This window comes from Myxocyprinus asiaticus, chromosome 6, assembly GCF_019703515.2.
Source record: "Myxocyprinus asiaticus isolate MX2 ecotype Aquarium Trade chromosome 6, UBuf_Myxa_2, whole genome shotgun sequence".
NCBI lineage: Eukaryota > Metazoa > Chordata > Actinopteri > Cypriniformes > Catostomidae > Myxocyprinus > Myxocyprinus asiaticus.
Window position 1 is genome coordinate 14,734,520 of NC_059349.1, and position 17,868 is coordinate 14,752,387.

The 17,868-nt window shown below is 38.3% G+C and overlaps 1 protein-coding gene across 3 annotated transcripts in view; it reads left to right on the plus strand.

The window, feature by feature from the left end:
- Positions 1-17,868, plus strand: part of xpr1b (xenotropic and polytropic retrovirus receptor 1b) — a 22,965-nt gene continuing 5,097 nt past the window's right edge. For 2 of the 3 annotated variants that reach the window (XM_051701550.1, XM_051701551.1), the window contains exons 1-10: positions 1-369; positions 5,656-5,707; positions 13,849-13,950; positions 15,144-15,364; positions 15,701-15,850; positions 16,051-16,134; positions 16,223-16,304; positions 16,533-16,729; positions 16,913-17,092; positions 17,261-17,429. In XM_051701550.1, the coding sequence (XP_051557510.1) occupies positions 301-369; positions 5,656-5,707; positions 13,849-13,950; positions 15,144-15,364; positions 15,701-15,850; positions 16,051-16,134; positions 16,223-16,304; positions 16,533-16,729; positions 16,913-17,092; positions 17,261-17,429 (1,306 nt within the window). In that variant the 5' untranslated portion in view covers positions 1-300. Of the gene's footprint in view, positions 370-406; positions 1,652-5,655; positions 5,708-13,848; positions 13,951-15,143; positions 15,365-15,700; positions 15,851-16,050; positions 16,135-16,222; positions 16,305-16,532; positions 16,730-16,912; positions 17,093-17,260; positions 17,430-17,868 lie in introns of those variants that run through there. The other variant, XM_051701552.1, reaches the window with a different exon arrangement.

The following is a 17,868-nucleotide window of genomic DNA, read 5'->3' on the forward strand; positions in this document are numbered from 1 at the left end:
CAATGATGGCGGACGTGGGAGCTCCTGCATCAGATATCAGACAGAGAAACCCTGCGTCTAGAACTCCTTCGCCCCTTTAAACAACTGCTGCCACCGTCCCGCAGTACTTGAAAAACACCGGAAATGATAATGAGGAATAGTGGACTAGGAATAGTTTGTGAATATCGCAGTATTTCCTTTAAATATGTGTCTCGCGGAGCAGCGAAAAACAGCCGTTAATCTGAGGGCGATGATTCACTGGTAATTTTCCAGCAGCGCGAGTCTCACCTCAGACAAGAACATCCCGAAATATTCATAAAGATGAAATTTACCGAGCACCTGTCTGCCCACATCACTCCGGAGTGGAGGAAACAATACATTCAATATGAGGTAAGAGCGAAGAAACCCAACGGTTTTTTTTTTTGATATCAGACAGCGAACTAGTCTAAAATCAGTCACCTGTCGTTATAATAAAATCTAAGCACAAAAACACGCATAGCTCCCTATTTACAGATTAATATCTGTCAGATCTGCTTAGAGTTAGTCTGTACCTGGAAGTGAACAGCTGGTAGCTTTAAAGCTAATGTGAGTCTGTGAACATCAGTGATGAGGGAGATTCAGTCTAACACGGTTATGATCAACGATGATGTATTAATATATTCATTATATGATTATACTCAATCAACAAGGAGACCAGGTTAATTTTACAATTTCAGATTTATGTATACTGTATGAACATGTCACACAAACAGTGTGCCTCTCTGAATTTAATTCTAAAAGAAACCTTTGATCTGTCAGTTTGGGCATTAAAATCATGTTTATCAATTATAGCTTGGTTACAGTACTGATGAAAATCAAGAATTGTGTTGGATGAATAAAAACGTGATCTTTTTGGTTTCTGTTTAGAGGCCCACAGTGCAATAAACATTGCATTGAACCTTTAGTCAGCTTGATCAAATTGTATTGCCCTTTTGTCTTGTTTATAGGTAGGTCTGTAATTACTTGAAGGATGTCATTCTTTCACACAAACATATATGAGGATACAGACCTTTACAGTCAATGCTTGTTGACTAGATAATTGAATAATTCCACATGAGGGCATATAGGAGGCCGTTTTCTTCCTCTCTGACAGTGGGCTTGGTTAGACTTGACAGGCCTTTAGTGTACTGCGGCTCCTTCAGGGTTTTAAAGCCTAAACATAATGAGATTATTGCTTTCCTCCTGGACATTTGCTAATTAATTAATCATCATCCTTATTTGAGAGTAGTACACAGCTTATTTTGTTTGTAGATTTGTGTACAGGCTTGTAGTTGCTCGAATAGAATATAAATAACAGTGAAAAATATTACACTGTTTATTCCATGTTTATTTCATCTCACCTGCTGTTGTTTTTTGTGACACTTCAGACAATGTCACTGGGAGCTATAGTGGTGTGTTAATGTGTTGTTATATTCAGAACTGTTGCTGTGACCTTTATTTTGTATTACACCACTGACGTGCACAGAACGGGAGCAGCAGGGGCCCTCTGAGAAAAGATTCATTTTCTTACTTTTGTTTTGAACGAGCTTTTCAGTGGCGTCCCGCCTGCAGCAGTGTCCTTCAAGGAAACAAAAAATGCAGTTTTGAATTCGCCCCGGAAGATCGAAGTGCCGTTACCTCAGACGAGTAACAGGTCAGATAAAAAGTCCACTCCATGTATTGTGTTGTAAGTTCATCAAAAGAATAATACTCGATTGCAACCACATTTCCGACATCGCGCACCTGCAGTGTTGACAGATTTATTCATTAGAATGGGAATATAAACGGTTGGGTCGCTTTCAGTTATAGACATTCAATTCATGTTTTATAGAATATTGACATAAACTGAAGGAGCTGTCTGGTTCAGCCAAAGCCAGTTTGGTTTTGTTGAAACTAATAAGCCGTTAGGCTAATCACTTTCAGAAAAATACCATTAGGCTACCACTGTACTGCAGCTCCCTATACGAATATTACGCAGTCTGTGTAGAGCACCAACTCCCTAAGGATGCACCATCATACCCTAGGAGGGCACCAGAAACTCCACCGGTTGCCTTACTTGCATGTTATACGTTATTCAAGGACCCGGTAGCATTTGCAGAACACAGTTAATCACCTTGTGCCTTCGCACTGTGCATCACGTTACCAGGGTAATGCCATGGTACTGAATGATTGATCATATTCATATTTCATGATACTTTCATGGCAAAGTACTTAAAAAATACCATGGTTTTAGTATGACACAGGTCATAAACATGGGGTTATCACAGACCATGTCTGAAAATAAATAAATAAACAAGTGTATTACCATGGTGCTTTTTCTGATAAATATAACAGAATAGGCTATTATTTGTGATAAAGGAAAAATGGGAAAATTATGTACAGTATACACTGTATATGCAAGAAAATGGTAAATACTCCAAAAGCAAATAAATAAGTATTTATAATTACTACTCATTAAAAAAAAAAAAAAAAAATCAGTGCCCTTTTTTTTTTAACTTCCGCCTCTGTCCCTGCTAAAGTCTGTATCACACAGTGTGTTGACAAAGCTGACGTCGGCTAATTTAGAGATATGAGCATTTCTGCTGATTTTTGTGTTCTGTGGGGCTATCACATGATCCTTGATGCTTAGAAAAAGAAGAAGCGAGAGAAAGTGTTTCAGTATCTCCAACTTTTTTTTTAGGCAAGGCTGCCTGTGAGTTACAGAGCTTTTTCACTGTCATGGGAACTCTGTGTATTTTGGCCTGTGTGTCAAACTGTGCAGGCCTGCGGGTAGAACAAGTAAACATCCCTCATGCCTGTCAGATTTCTCCCCGCAGGCCCATGATCTCCTCTGAGCCTCAACTTCTTCACACCAAACAGTTTAGCATGAAGCCAGTGTTTTCTACAGGACTCTGTTTTTGCAGTGTGGCGCCCAGGCGACCTCAGCACATCCAAACCATCCCCCTTCCCCTGATGCATTTGCACTTGAATTGAACATCTCTGCAGTTGAACAACATCATCCTGTATGTCTGTTGTCATTGCATGATGCCCAGTCTTTCTCTCTCATCACATTCAGTTTAAACTGTGAGCTTACAACTCTAAAGTATGAAACAGTACCTGGGGCTGTACTAGGGATGGGAATTGTAAGGAATTAACGATTCTGTTAGAAATGCAATTCTCATTGGTTTTACCTGGAAGTCATCTGAGTCAAGGGAATTTTTTTTTTTTTTTTATCTCTTTCTCCCGTCAGTGTCTTATGATGTAACAATTAGAAGTGGTGATGGCTACTAGAGGTCTGGCCAAGAAAATATTGATGTGTTGTTATTGATGTGTGTTCCACAGGCAAAGTTACTGCCCCTTCCACCGGATTCCACCAGACCTTTGACCTAGTGCATTGTAAAATGCACCTTGGCCCAAATCACTGCTTAAAGTAAAAACATGAAGGGCAGAGTAAAATAATTTTGTGTAAAATAAAGATCATGTTTTAGAGGACCACAGAGATTTAATTTTTTAGTTTTCTGTTTTAACTTAAAACCAAATAGGTAATTGAAAAGTGGTTTACCAAAGAACATTTTCTTGGAGGCAGATGGTTGTCATGAGCTTTATGTGACCTGACCATGCATTTTAAAATGCAGGCTTTCAGATGAATGTGCAATTTATGCTAAGCTGTGTCTTGAATCATCATAATCACTATTGCTGATTAGAAAGGCTGCAAAGCCCTTCTCACTAGCCACTTTTGTAACCAATGCTTTGTCATTTATTTATTTCTATTTTGTTTTTTTTATACTAGGACACTAGAGCCGCTTTTCCACCATCGGGCCGAACAGTTCTCATTGTGAAACAGTGCCATTCAATGCTGATCCAGGCCAGTTAGCACAGTTACGGTGTCTATTTCCACTGTGGTGCTTTAATGTACGTAACAAATGCGTCAGTTGTCGACGGTGTGAGAGGTAAACATTGGAGCAAGTGCGCTATGAAGATGATCACATATTCCAGTTTTTTGGACTGCGTTTTCCCCTGGTTTTTACTCTGCTAAAGCATCGGAAAGACATGTCCCATGTCACAAAGAGAAAAAGGCATGAGGTTTACCATCATTTGCTGATGGGTTATGCATGCCACCGAAACACACAGAAAGCTAAAAGTTCCCAGGCTAGCTAAAAAGGATATTTGTTGACAAAATATTAGAAGAGTAATATAATGATATATTTTTTGAGTTTTAATGAGCTAGCTTGCATAATCTACCTACATGATGAAAAAGGCATGTAGAAAAATAAAGTACTTGGCTTAGGCCTGTTGCGATTTATTAAATTATCATCTGACCGCCGTTATTTGATCTAACCGTGGTTATTTGTGATAACCGCGATTATTGTGCACTTCAAATTCCAATCACATTTTAATGCCCAAATAAGGGAATTTTAAGCAAATATACATTTGTTTGTCATTCAGTTGAACTCTGAGCATCACTGAGGTGCATTGCAGACATCAACCAGAGCAGCTCCTCCAGAAGAGCGTGTAAAGCGCTTCTCAAGCACTCTGATGCACAAGCTGTCAGCAGTGCTCGAGCCAAACTCCTGCAAAAATGTAAACAAACAAATATAAACTTTGATAGTGAATGCAAAGACCTCCTGCTTCACTTTAAATGATCGTGTAATGGCAAATGTTCCTGGTCATAACGGGTTCATTCATGCAGTGTTAATGACATGCAGTGACACAGAGGAGACGCACACTTACTCTACTGATGAAATGATGAAACGAAATCTCAAGGTTTTGCTTCATGAGAAATAAAGGCTTGTGGGCTTAATCAGAGCATTAAAATAATGTGTGAAAGTGAAGAAATTAGGACAGAAGTGTTTTACTATTGCATAATATAATATAATAAAATAAAAATATAAAAAATTATATATTTTATTTTTTTTATATAAAATAAAACTTCTTAAGGTGTATAAAACACACATGCACCTTAAGAAATATGACAGTTTATTTGACAAAAAATTGTAACAGCCCTAAAAGAGACAATTAATCATCATAATCACAATTATTTATTTGATAATTAATCGTCAGCCAAATTTCATGATCGTGACAGCCCAAACTTGGCTACTAGTTAAACCATCATCATCAAACCATGAAGATACACCAAACATACATTATTGTTTAATTACATTTTGTTAACCTCACCATAACGAACTTTGCCAGCTTTACCTTGGTGTTAGCAAATTGACAATTATGAGTCGCCACATACTAAAGCCATTTCACCAGCACGGTTAGATAACCATGCCGAGAAATCTGGGCTGAGAAGGGTTTAGAATCGTTCCGTGCCAATTTGCCAAACCGTGCTTAAGTGGAAATGCTACTGGAACTGTTCCTCACCGTGCTCCAAACCGTTCGGCCCAATGGTGGAAAAGCAGCTTAGGATGTATTTCCAATGATTCTAGATTCTTGAAATGGATTTGATGGAACAAAGTTAAAAACAGCCATTTCCTCTATCATGCCTTTAGTTTTAGTACTTCCTCTTCTGTACTCAAGGTCTCATTCCCGTTCTGTCTCATTCTGTCTGCATCCTGGCAGAAGTTCCCTTGTCTGTCAGCATGGGCTCTGGGCCAGTCACATGCTACTGTGTAATATGAAAGCCAATTGTCTGACCTCTGAAAATGGCGTCACATATTGTTCTCTTCTCTGCAGGCTTTTAAAGAAATGTTGTACGCTGCACAGGACCAGGCCCCATCTATTGAAGGTAAATATTACATATATCAGGACTAGGTCAAATTCTCAAGTCTGTTATACATAAACAAGCACATACAGTATATGCCTTAATAGTAATAGTGTAATCCCCTCTTACTCCATCTATACTACACTCACTGAGCACTTTATTTGGAAGACCCCTACTAAGTCATGCGATTATCTAATCAGCCAATCGTGTGGCAGCAGTGCAATGCATAAAATCATTCAGATACGGGACAGGAGCTTTAATGTTCACATCAGCCATCAGAATGGGGAAAAATGTGATCTTAGAGATTTTGACCGTGGCATGATTGTTGGTGTCAGATGGGCTGGTTTGAATATTTCTGTAACTGCTGATCTCCTGGGATTTTCACACACACACACACACACACACACACACACACACACACACACACACACAAAAAAAAACATCCAGTGAGCGGCAGTTCTGTGGATGGAAACACCTTGTTGATGAGAGAGGTCAACAAAGAATGGCCAGACATGTTCTAGCTGACAGAAAAACTACAGTAACTCAGATAACCACTCTGTACAATTGTAGTGAGCAGAATAGGATCTCAGAATGTACAACACATCGAACCTTGAGGCGGATGGGCTGCAGCAGCAGAAGACCACATCGGACACTTTATTAGAACAATAGTGTTCCTAATAAAGAGCTCAGTGATCCGCAGTACACACCAGCAACGGCTGTGTGGCTACTTCTTTACACCACAGAATAAGTACTGTGCTTAAAACAGCTAAGGCTGGAAAGAATGTGGCAAAGTGATATGGAACTCTAGTATGGTCAACAAATCGGGAACTACTTTATAGACCTTATTCAGAGAGGGGAATGAAAACCAGGCTGTGAGGAATAGACTTGCAGTCTCTGCAATGGGTTGTACTGTTGTTTAGATTGGTGAGATCGTTTAGCTGGCGAAACATTGAAAATACATCTTTCCCAAAAACATTTCAGGAGACAAAAATCTCAAGACAATTAGATGTAATGTTGGACCTTTACAGCTTTATACATGTACACTGTAAGTCTATCTCTCGTAGCCTTGTTTTCATGCCTGTCAAAAATTAAATATGGCACTACTCTTTTTAGATTTATAGCTGTGCAGTTACAGAAAATAAGTTATGTACCTTTACAGTTTTTTCTCTCTCTTCAGTCTTGTTGCTTTTACCAAACAGACCCATTTCAACGGGGGAGTAGTTTATCATCATCAGTTATCAGTCAGAATTGATGGTAATCATTAACAGAAAAAGGGCAAAGGTTAACCTCAGGATTTGCAAATTAAGGATGTCATAGCTTTATCAGATAACAGCGTATTACAGAGTCTTCATCAGTATTCCTGATTAGCACACAAAACATTTTTTAACTTTTTTCCACATTCGGGTGTGAAACCTGTCAAACCAAGTGGAAATAGTATATCCTGAAATAGCTTTGCTTGCAACTTGCTGTTTGTATAAAAACAAACACATGTTAATGTCTCTGCCATCCTGTATTTCTGGGTAAGAGTGCACTCATAAGTTTTCAGACAAAAAAAAAGCTTTATTTTGAGTTCAGTTTGTGCTGTTTCAGCAGTTACAGAATGATCTTTGATGTTATGGTACTTTACTGTCTTTTGCTTGCATATCAGTATTATAAGGCCTGAATGACGGGCCTGAACAACACTCGCATATCGGCAATGATTTTAAATGAAATTAAAGCTAAGAATTGTTCTTGTGTACAGTTCAGTTATGTGATATGTTTTTAAACCAAGAGGATTATGATAGCCGCCTTCAGTATAATTGTGTTACTTTTGTGCAGTATGCAGTTGAGGGTATGAAACCATTACATATTTTAATATTGCTTCTGAAGCAAAAATGTTTAAGGCCTCCATCAAGAGCCACTGTATTCCCATACAAGTTTCCTAAGGTTAAGTTAGCCAAAGGTGTATGTTAGCATTTGGTATTATTCTTATAAGTTATAGCTGTCGAACATTATGTAAATCAGCTCAAAAGCTGACATCTTAGTGTCGTCTTTTGTTTTGAATCACCCTGTACTGATAGCAGATGACATATCCTGACCTAAAATCAGTGCAAGTTTACTTCACCACTGCACACATGTGAAGCATAGTTATCACTGGCCCCAGTGTGTAACTGAATAGCTTTGTCAGGATATCATGTTTAAACATATGTGATAAAGGAAACCTTTGTATCGACTGTAATGCTCATGCTATCTTTTCGAGTTCCTTTGGCTTAGCCCAAGACCCACAGCTGATGGGAAACTAATGGAGGATTGTTCTAGTTCTCAGATAAGCAATGATTTGCATCCAAAGGTTACAGCACTAAAACACACGCACGTGTCCAGATGCTCATTTTTCCTACAATAGTGCTCAAGCTCCCAGAGACCCATCATCCTGCATACTGCATTGGGTTTTTCTAAGTGGTGGGATGAAGGTAGTTATGATTATATAGAAATGACTATAATCTTCTGCCAAAGTTTGTGGTTTTTCTGGGTGGTGGTAAGTGTAGTTAATGGGATTGTTTAAGTGAAGCTATGATTTTGGAGGGGAAATTGCAGGAGCAGGGTTTTGGTTAATAAGATGCTGATTTTTTTTTTTATGATGTATGTTAGAAAGGGCTGATAGTGCAGGTGTGTGAAGTCATAAACCTCTAATTTTCAGTTTTTGTGTACAAAGTTATGCGCTTGATTATGACAGTCTTGAGAGTGAGATCATGGCCTCCAGATTCCTTAATGGAAATTAGGGGTTTCATCCCAATATGTGATCTTTTCAGCAGATCTTTTAATTAGTGATGCACCAATCAGGAAATTTGTGGCTGATACGATCACTGACATTTTAACACTAAATATTTCTTTTTAAAGTGCCCCTTGGCCTTGCCACACTTTTACAAGTTAGGCTTTATGCTGCAGTTATGGTAATGTCCCACACTGTAAAATGACATTCAGTTGACATTATTGTGAAATGCTAACATTTATTTGAATTGAAAATATTGAAAATAGTTAATAGTTCTGTTTTCACTAATCAAAGATCATTGTGACACACTGACAACCAGTAAACACCATGAGAGCATCACACACAGTAGACATATGTTCAAAAATAAAAGTGATATATCTACTACAAGCTCTAAAACCACTCCAGTGAGAAATCATTAGTATCTATGATTTGTTTATTGTCTTTGGCGTTTTGTTGTAACACAAATCAGTAAATGTTAAGTAACTGCGTGAAGAAGTGGTGCTGTTTTGAAGGTTAAACTGTTATTGCTGTTATCAGTGGTATTGTGACAAACATATATCTGATTTAATCTGGGTTCTCACAAAATAATGTTGGGGTGAGTGATTGGGTGCAGCTGGAGAGCATGCATGTTGGAGTGAGTTTAACTTAGAGCACCTATATTCGCTCAAACTCTCTATCACTCCAAACACCATCTGAAGGCCCCGATATACTTCCAGAGAAGTTCTTCTTTGTTCAGAGGTCAAAGTCGAGCAACGGTATACTGTTTGCGAATATTCAGTCACCCGCCCAATGCCGTGTGAGGCATTTATAAGTACATTTAAATATGAGGACGCTACATGTTAAACCTTAACTAATGTGACATTAAAATATGTTATCAATGCCTCATTCTAATAGTAGAATTCACATAAGGTCAGTAAAAGAAGTTTTTTTTTTTTTTTTAAGCACTTGATGATGATTTAAAATAATGTATATAAATGTAGAAAATGTTTAATTTGTTTTGTTTACGTGACACTAATGCACTAATACACTATGCGCGGCCATAATGTGCGTTAGTTACACTCTGTTATTGTAATTTATGATGACACTGATACTACTGGAAAGATGGGTGTATAAAAGAGTGTCAATGTTCAGAATACAGACAAAAGAATGATGACATAGGTATATCTTACTTTAAACAGATGTGTGAATGGCTTTTGCTGAAGATGGCACGAGTAAATTTGATTACTTTTGATGACATGGCCTTGGAAAATGGCTCTGGGAGAACGATCATACAGATGTAGGTAAATTTGCACCAGCTCGCCAATAACTACATGCCGGTGTGTTCATGTTGATTGAACGTAAACAAAATTAGCTGTCAGCCTCAAGAGGCCTCAACAGCTTTAAGACGAATATCGTCTGAGAGCGATCAGTGTCCAATCGATTGATTCATCTCTAAATTGAATCAATAATCTGAAATGTCAGTACAAACCCATTCCAGGTTCTAGATTTACATGCACACTGAAGGTCCTGTGATATTGCCAAGAATTTGCTGGAAGATATTGTGAAGTTTCTAAGTGCTGAGGCAGGCTGTAGTTTATTTTCTCTCCCAGGAGTTCCAGCTGAGGCGAGTGAGCTGTGTGTGTTCATCCCTGCTGGGCAGATATGAAACCGACCTGTGTGTGTTTCCATAGCAGGCCAGACACAATGACCCTGCTGAAGGTCTCACTGGGGAGGGTTACCTAAACCAGTACTAAGATGGACTCCCTATGGTAGAGCTGGAATAGACTGGATTGGGTAAAAAAAAAAAATGTTGATAATTTGAAATCGTCAATATTGAACTCATTGAACCTTACTTGTGTACCATTTCTTTAAATGGAGTAAACCCAAAATCCTTCCATGCTCTCTTAACCTTACATGTTTACTTGCAAGTTTTATAGTAACCAATAAATGTATTTTGATAAGTCATCAGCTTGCTCAGATAGATTTTGGACCTGTAAGGGATTTTGAACTCTGTGAGTGACTGTAATTTAGTACTTTGACCAAGGATGCAGTTCCTTATAAATATTATCTACCAAATACCTACACTACCAACTTGCACATTCATTCTGGGCAGATTCAAAAAACATGCTCCCAATTCATGAACAGAGGCCCATAATTTGTTTTCTTGCACACCTAAGACTGGTAAAAGGATCTGGTCAGTCTGTGTTTGTTGTGAAGGTGTAGGATTATGGGCAGTTTTGTGAGTGCACTACTTCAAGGATCACAGCTGGGAGTGAGGTCATTTTAGTTTTTCCACAGGAGAGATGTTTTTCAACTACGTACAGACCACATTACTAGCTGTATGTCTGCATTTTAGTTTTGACGTGTAATAATAGAGTGCAACAGTGCTCGCCCACCTTTTCAGCCATCTGGGTTCTGGAAGTATTTTTCCCATTCATTCCTTCCATAGACTATTCATAAAATCCTCCATTAAGGTGAATCACAACATTACATACTTTGTTTTAAGGCAAAAAAGTGTTTGAAAATCCAACAAAAAAGACAAAGGTGCAAGTCTGTGTACTTACCGTCTTTCATAAGGGCACAATTACAATCCTATGAAGCATTACGAATGATATAATCAAATATAAAACTATGGAAATATATAAAACTACCAATTGTAGGTTGTTGATTATAAGTAGAGAAACAATATAGTTTACATTTATTGCGAAATATTGTGATATACACCAATATATAAGTATTTTGTGAGTGCAGGGAGAACGACTCATTTGCGGCATTCAGAGTGCATCGTGTGAGTGGGCGGTCGCTTCCTGGCTTATTTTGCAAGCTTTGTTGGCCGCGGTTCTCTGATTGGGGGATCTTTCTCTGCTGAACCATGGGTAATTTCACTGTTAAAGATGCTTTAAACAATGGAGTTGAAATAACGCAGACGGATGGCTTCAACGGAAGTATATACCATCAATGAACGACCTCGGAGCTCATGGCAGGTCTGTCTTTAAAAAGGTTTATAAGTTAGCGTTGAAAATCTATTCGTCTAGAGGAGAAATTAATGGGATTTTTTACTTCCGGAACCAGACTGTTGCGCTCTATTAGTTATAATGTTACTAAAGTAAACCTCCCTATCCCTCCCCCCTTTTCATAGTGCAGTCTGGCTGCATAGTTTGTGAGCTTACTTGTGTAACTGCTTACTCCTAGTTGAACTCACAGTTTAACTCCTAATGTGTCTCCACATTTTACAGGTGTGAAAATCCATAGTGAAATTAGACTCAGAAAAGGTTCTGCTAAAAACATTCTTAGAGGGAAATGATACAGGTATGAGTCCTAAGTCATTTCCTCAAGTCAGAGAGCCTTCGTCAGAGTATGTTTTTGTGCATGGGAACACTTATTCTTGTGAGAAGGATCAGTCCTTAACACTGTGATTCATCATCTGTCTGTCTGGACTGTATCAGCCAGACTCAGAGCCGGAGCGCTCTGTGTTTTGTTCCCTCGTAGGCAAATGTCATGTAGTAACGTCTCTATGGTGTCAGAGTATTTACAGTCAACAGAAACAGGGTAACTTCACATGCCCTCCAACTGTAAACGTTTGAAGTCATGACACATGAACTGTTATGATTGTTGTGATTTAAGACCATGTTAGCATACTTAATTAGCCTTGACCAGCATTTCCTTAGCTGGAGATCTGGCAAAGACTATGCTTTAAATTAAACCGATTAAATTAACACAATAGCATTTAAATTTTACAACAATTTAAAAGATTATTTCAGGTTTAATACAAGATAAACTCAATCAACAGCATTTGTTGAATAATGTTGATTACCACAAAAAAATATATATATATTATTTAAAAAAGCAAAAATCTGGGTTACAGTGAGGCACTTACAATGGGAGTGAATGGGGCTGATCAGTAAGCATTGAAATACTGTTTAAATAATGTGTGTTAACATGATTTTAATGTAATAAAATTACTAACCTTTTCTGTGTGAAGTTATCCAATTTTACACCTTTGTTGCCATGACGCAACATCGTAAACACTAAAACAACCGTAAAAAAAACAAACAATTTAAACAACTTTACAGCTCAAATAATGCACAAGTTTAAACGGAATAGTTCATTTAAGTACTTTTGTAGAATTATTAGCTTAACATTTCTGCATTTAAACCTTCCAAAAATTGGCCCTATCCACTTCTGTTGTAAGTGCCTCACTGTAACCTTGATTTTATTTATTTATTTATTTTTAAAGAAAAGGAGGGACGAGTCAATTATTTTTTGTGGTAATCAACATTATGCCACAAATGCAGTCGATTGAGCTTAACTTGTATTGATCCCAGAATATTCCTTTTTGTGCATGTTTATTAGTAGTGGGCCCAGACGAAATCTAAAAAAAATATGGGGGCAAAAGAGTATCTTCATAATTGTTTGCAGTCGTAAAAGTATTAACTCTTCGTAAATGCAACATTGGACGAAATCCAATTTAATTTATGCTGTCTTTGTCCATTATTTTACTCAGATTTAACCTGCAAAAAAGGTTCATTTGAATCTCTGAATGCATGTAATGACTTGAGAGCAGAACTGCTTATAATCTCTAGCACAGAAACTGTAATGTGAACTCAGAATAAGATTTTCTGTGGCTGGTGTATGAACCTGCTAGTGTGTCTCCACTGATGCCTCAGACCCAGAGGTCATAGTCACATTAGCACAATCCAACACATGTATCTGATTCACTGTTCTACAAATGAGTTTCACTGTTTGTTTTCTCCATCCCTCACATACATGCACAACCTCAGACATTGGAGCGGTGTGGAAGAATTGAGTTTTTCCTCCTCTCTTGCTATGTAGGACAATGTCTGACTCAGTTTCACTTAGTATGTTTACATGCACAGTTATAATCAAGCTACATTAGGTTTTTGTGTAGTTAAGCTACAGTCTTTTTCTGTCTAAGTATACATAACACAATGTGTAATAGAATATTTGAAGAAAGGACGTCAGCTGGGGAAGTAACAGACGTTTTCTGGTTGATCTTTTGCGTCATATTAGTGTGCAAAACCAAACAAAAAAAGTCTTCTCAACAGCGAGACTCGCATAACCGAAACAACATGGAAAACTCTACAGATATGTAAAACAACTGCAACAGCATGAATGTCATCTCTGCATTCATCTCTTCTCATTCTTTCAGATCATGCCTGTAATGTGTATACATGCTGGATGAAGCCGAGGTGCAATCGCATTATCTATGTCTGTTAGTCTGATTTAGCAAAATTCTGACTGGTATGATTATAGTGAGACTAAAGCATTTACTTGACAAATAAAAAAACGTGAATTATTGTTTTAGTTTGGATAAAACAAACTTTTAAAGTTCATGTAAATGTACTGACTCTGCCCTCCTTGTTTTATTTTTGTTTATTTTTTTTCCTGACTTTTCACACTTGCTTTTTGATTTTAGTCACAGATGAAGACACTGTCAAGAGATATTATGCCAAGTTTGAGGAGAAGTTCTTCCAAACATGTGAGAAGGAGCTGGCAAAAATCAACACATTCTATTCAGGTAAATAAATGTAAACATTAGGCTTGCTTGATGTTAATCTCACAGATTCTGTCTGCTCCCTTTTGTGTCCTTTTTATTCATTAGTATTTACAGTGACATTACCCTTCACTGGGAGATTTAACTTAATGGTGCTGTAAGCTATTTTTTTTCATGGAAAGGAATGCAAAAATGTTCCTACTCCCTGAAAGATATTAATGAAATAAGTGTCCTGAAATATCTCACTGGTCTCTGGAATAGCTTTAGACTCTACAAAAATGTGTCCACGGGCCACAGTCTCTGATGCTTTCGACCTGTCAATCGTTTTGTGAGTTTTCATTGTATTATAGTTTCATCGAATTATTGAGGCTTACTGACATTTTTATGCCATGTTGTTCATAACAGTTGTCAGTTGAGGGCGCTATTTTGCTGCTGTTGTTTTTAACAGCCGTTTCTGCATGATCTCGGCCTCAGTAAAGCTAATTTGGTATCTTTGGAGTGCAGGGTTTTGGAAAGAGGGGGAGTGGCTAATTCAATGACTCAGTCTCCTGGAAGTAGAATGGCTAAAATTGCTTACAGCACCTTTAACTAAAATAGACATTGAAGGTGCTGAAATCAATTTCAGCGTTCTGAAGCTTTCACGTGACTGAGCCGTTGAATTAGCCACAACCCTTCATTCCAATCCCCGCCCTCTAAAGATAATTTTGAGACCAAAACCAAGCAAAAAAGCAGCATTGTTTGTTTCTTTGGCTCAAATTCAACAGTGGCACAATAGTGCCATCAACTGACAAATATAATGAATCATAGCCTCAATGATCTGCCTCAAATACAACACTTTGACTAGCAAAATGATTGACAGGTGAAAAGCGTCAATGTCCGCAGTCCGTGGACACATTTTTATTTGCTGTTTATAAAGTCTACAGCTGTCACAGAGATGGATGAGATATCTCAGAACACTTATTTCATTCATATCTTTAAGGGAAAAAATGTTGTATACTTTTCCATGAAAAAACAATTTACAGCACCTTTAAAGCACTCAGCAACACAGCAAAAGCCAGGACTGGTGTTAAACTAAAACTGTTTTGTTTTATTATACCCCAATAAATAAACACCTTCTTTCTCTGGCTATCACTTACTCTATTCTTGCTCCTAGTCATATTCCCATCCATCCATCCGACTTTATGTATTTACAACGTTTCCCTCCTTTTATAACACAGAGAAACTCGCAGAAGCACAGCGGCGTTTCGCCACGCTGCAGAATGAGTTGCAGTCATCTTTGGATGCGCAGCGGGAGAGCAGTCGAGCCCCGGGATTGCGTCGCCGGCGCACAGTCTTCCACCTGTCTCAGCAGGAGCGCTACAAACATCGCAATATCAAAGACCTGCAGCTGGCCTTCAGCGAGTTCTACCTCAGCCTCATCCTGTTGCAGAACTACCAGGTCTGAAAGTACTTGGTGCTCAACTTTTGATGATGAAATTGGTAGATCAGACATAGAATGATGAATGTTTGTGTTGTACATGTCTAGACCTTTTCAGCAGTTTTTTTTTTTTTTTTTTTACTTCTGGAAAATTCCAGGTGTAATCTTTTGCATATTTACACATAAGATAGCACTTTTGTTCAATCAGTAGTAATTTTTACAATAATTGCCATTTTACTATCCCCAAAAAAGAAAAAAAACTAAGATAGCCTGTTTTGGCAGTCTCTCGGCTGTGCTTTGACTAAACTCTGAATAAATTAATCTCACCCTAAAGATTGAATGGTTTCTGTCTTTCAGAATCTAAACTTCACAGGTTTCCGTAAGATTTTAAAGAAACATGACAAGATCTTTGAGACAGCGCGGGGGGCAGACTGGCGTGTGGCCCATGTGGAAGTAGCTCCGTTTTACACCTGTAAAAAGATCACTCAGCTCATCTCTGAAACTGAGGTACCAAACACATTATTAATAGCAATGACTTGCTCCTGTGCTGACCTTTCAAAAGCATCAGTATCTCAAGCAAATGTTCTCAAACTTCTCAGAATCGCAAGCGTACATTAATGCAACCTTTTCTGCCTTTTTGTCACAACTGGTCAGATTAACCCAGTGATTATTTTACTTAATTTAACAGCATGTTTTTAAACCCCCAGGCCCTCGTTACCACAGAGCTGGAAGGGGGAGACAGACAGAAGGCTATGAAGAGACTGCGAGTGCCCCCACTGGGTGCAGCACAGGTAGGACATCCTGTGACCTTCACAAGGACTTTTTATTTAAACTGAGAAACCCCTTTAAAATCTCAACACTCTGTAATCTATGTCTTAGCCTGCACCATCATGGACCACTTTCAGAGTCGGACTATACTGTGGTGTCTTTGTCGCTTTAACAGTCACTGTCATCATCACAGGTATATAGCCTCCGATCTCTCCGAAAAATGCTGTTTTACTCAGATTTTGAACATCTGAATTCAAAGTATTTTACCACGTTTGATATTTACACTATCTCTAAAGTTATGAGTTGTCTTCTCTACTTTCTGTTTTGTACTACCTGAAAGTAACCCTGAGCCTTGTACCTTGCTCAAGGGTTCAACAGTTTTGTCATTTTAACAAATACAAGATATTTTGCACATATGCAGGTGTGGTAAAGCTAGTAACAGGTGGAGAGAAGAATGTGTGGCCCCTTGTCAGAATTTATCGAGGTGGTTTCCTTCTCATCGAGTTCCTTTTCTTGTTGGGCATCAACACATATGGCTGGAGGCAGGCCGGTGTGAACCACGTCTTAATATTTGAGCTCAACCCCCGCAATAACCTGTCCCACCAACATCTCTTTGAGGTAACTAGATATCTGTGTTTGAAGTTCTGTACAATACAGTGAATTGTTTTATTTTTTTCTCTTTTTGATTACATAAAAAAAGTAATTTTAAACCATCTTGTTTGTTGTAGCCATTTTATTGAATTAAGAAACATTATAGAATTATTTTTTGATACTTTCATTTGTATTTCTTTCTCTGTGCAGATTGCTGGTTTTCTTGGAGTTCTTTGGTGCGTCAGTATTCTGTCCTGCCTCTTTGCTAAGGACATAAAGATTCCTATACAAGCAAACCCTCTAGCGCTCTATGGATTCTTCTTCTTTTTCCTCATCAACCCTTTCAAAACCTGCTATTACAAATCTCGCTTCTGGCTCCTCAAATTACTGGTAAGGGCCAGCAGAGACCTTCTTGATAACAATATGAATATTAAACACAGCATTTGTGTCATACATTGATTTTTAGTTACTAGCCACATTAGTATTCCATTAAATGGTGGATTCAATTGGTCAGTCACCTCTCTTCCCCTGCTTCATCGTCCATTTTTTTATTCATAGTTTCGAGTGGTCACAGCTCCATTTCACAGAGTGGGATTTGCTGATTTCTGGCTGGCTGACCAGCTCAACTCTCTAGTAGTAGTTCTGATGGACCTGGAGTACTTGATCTGCTTCTACAGTATGGAACTGAACTGGGCAGAGTCTTACGGGGCGCTTGAGATTAAAGACGGTGAGACGTCATTTTTCAATGATGTGTCCAAAAGCACATTAAAAGAATGTTGTAGGAAAGTCTATAGGCAGAGGAGGGTTTAAAAGCAAATGTTTTGCTTGACGGTATAATTTGAAATGGTGTATTTTATTGTTTATTCCGGTGCAGTGCCTTGCCTCATAGACTTCCATTGTAAGTACATTACTGCAAACATTTTTGTTTGTTTTTACAAACCGAGGGATGAGTTGAAATTATTCTCTGAGGTAGGTAGAGCTTAAAACCATAACATTCTCAGGGCCCTATTTTCATGACCGTGCTAGGTGCAGCACTATGCGCAACAACTGTGTGCTGCTTCTTATCCAATTTTCGTGAGAGCTAATTGCATTCTAAATGCAATTTTGGTGGCAGCGCAAAGCTCAAGTGGCCATGGCTGAGTGCTTTCGCTATCTGTGGGCGTAAG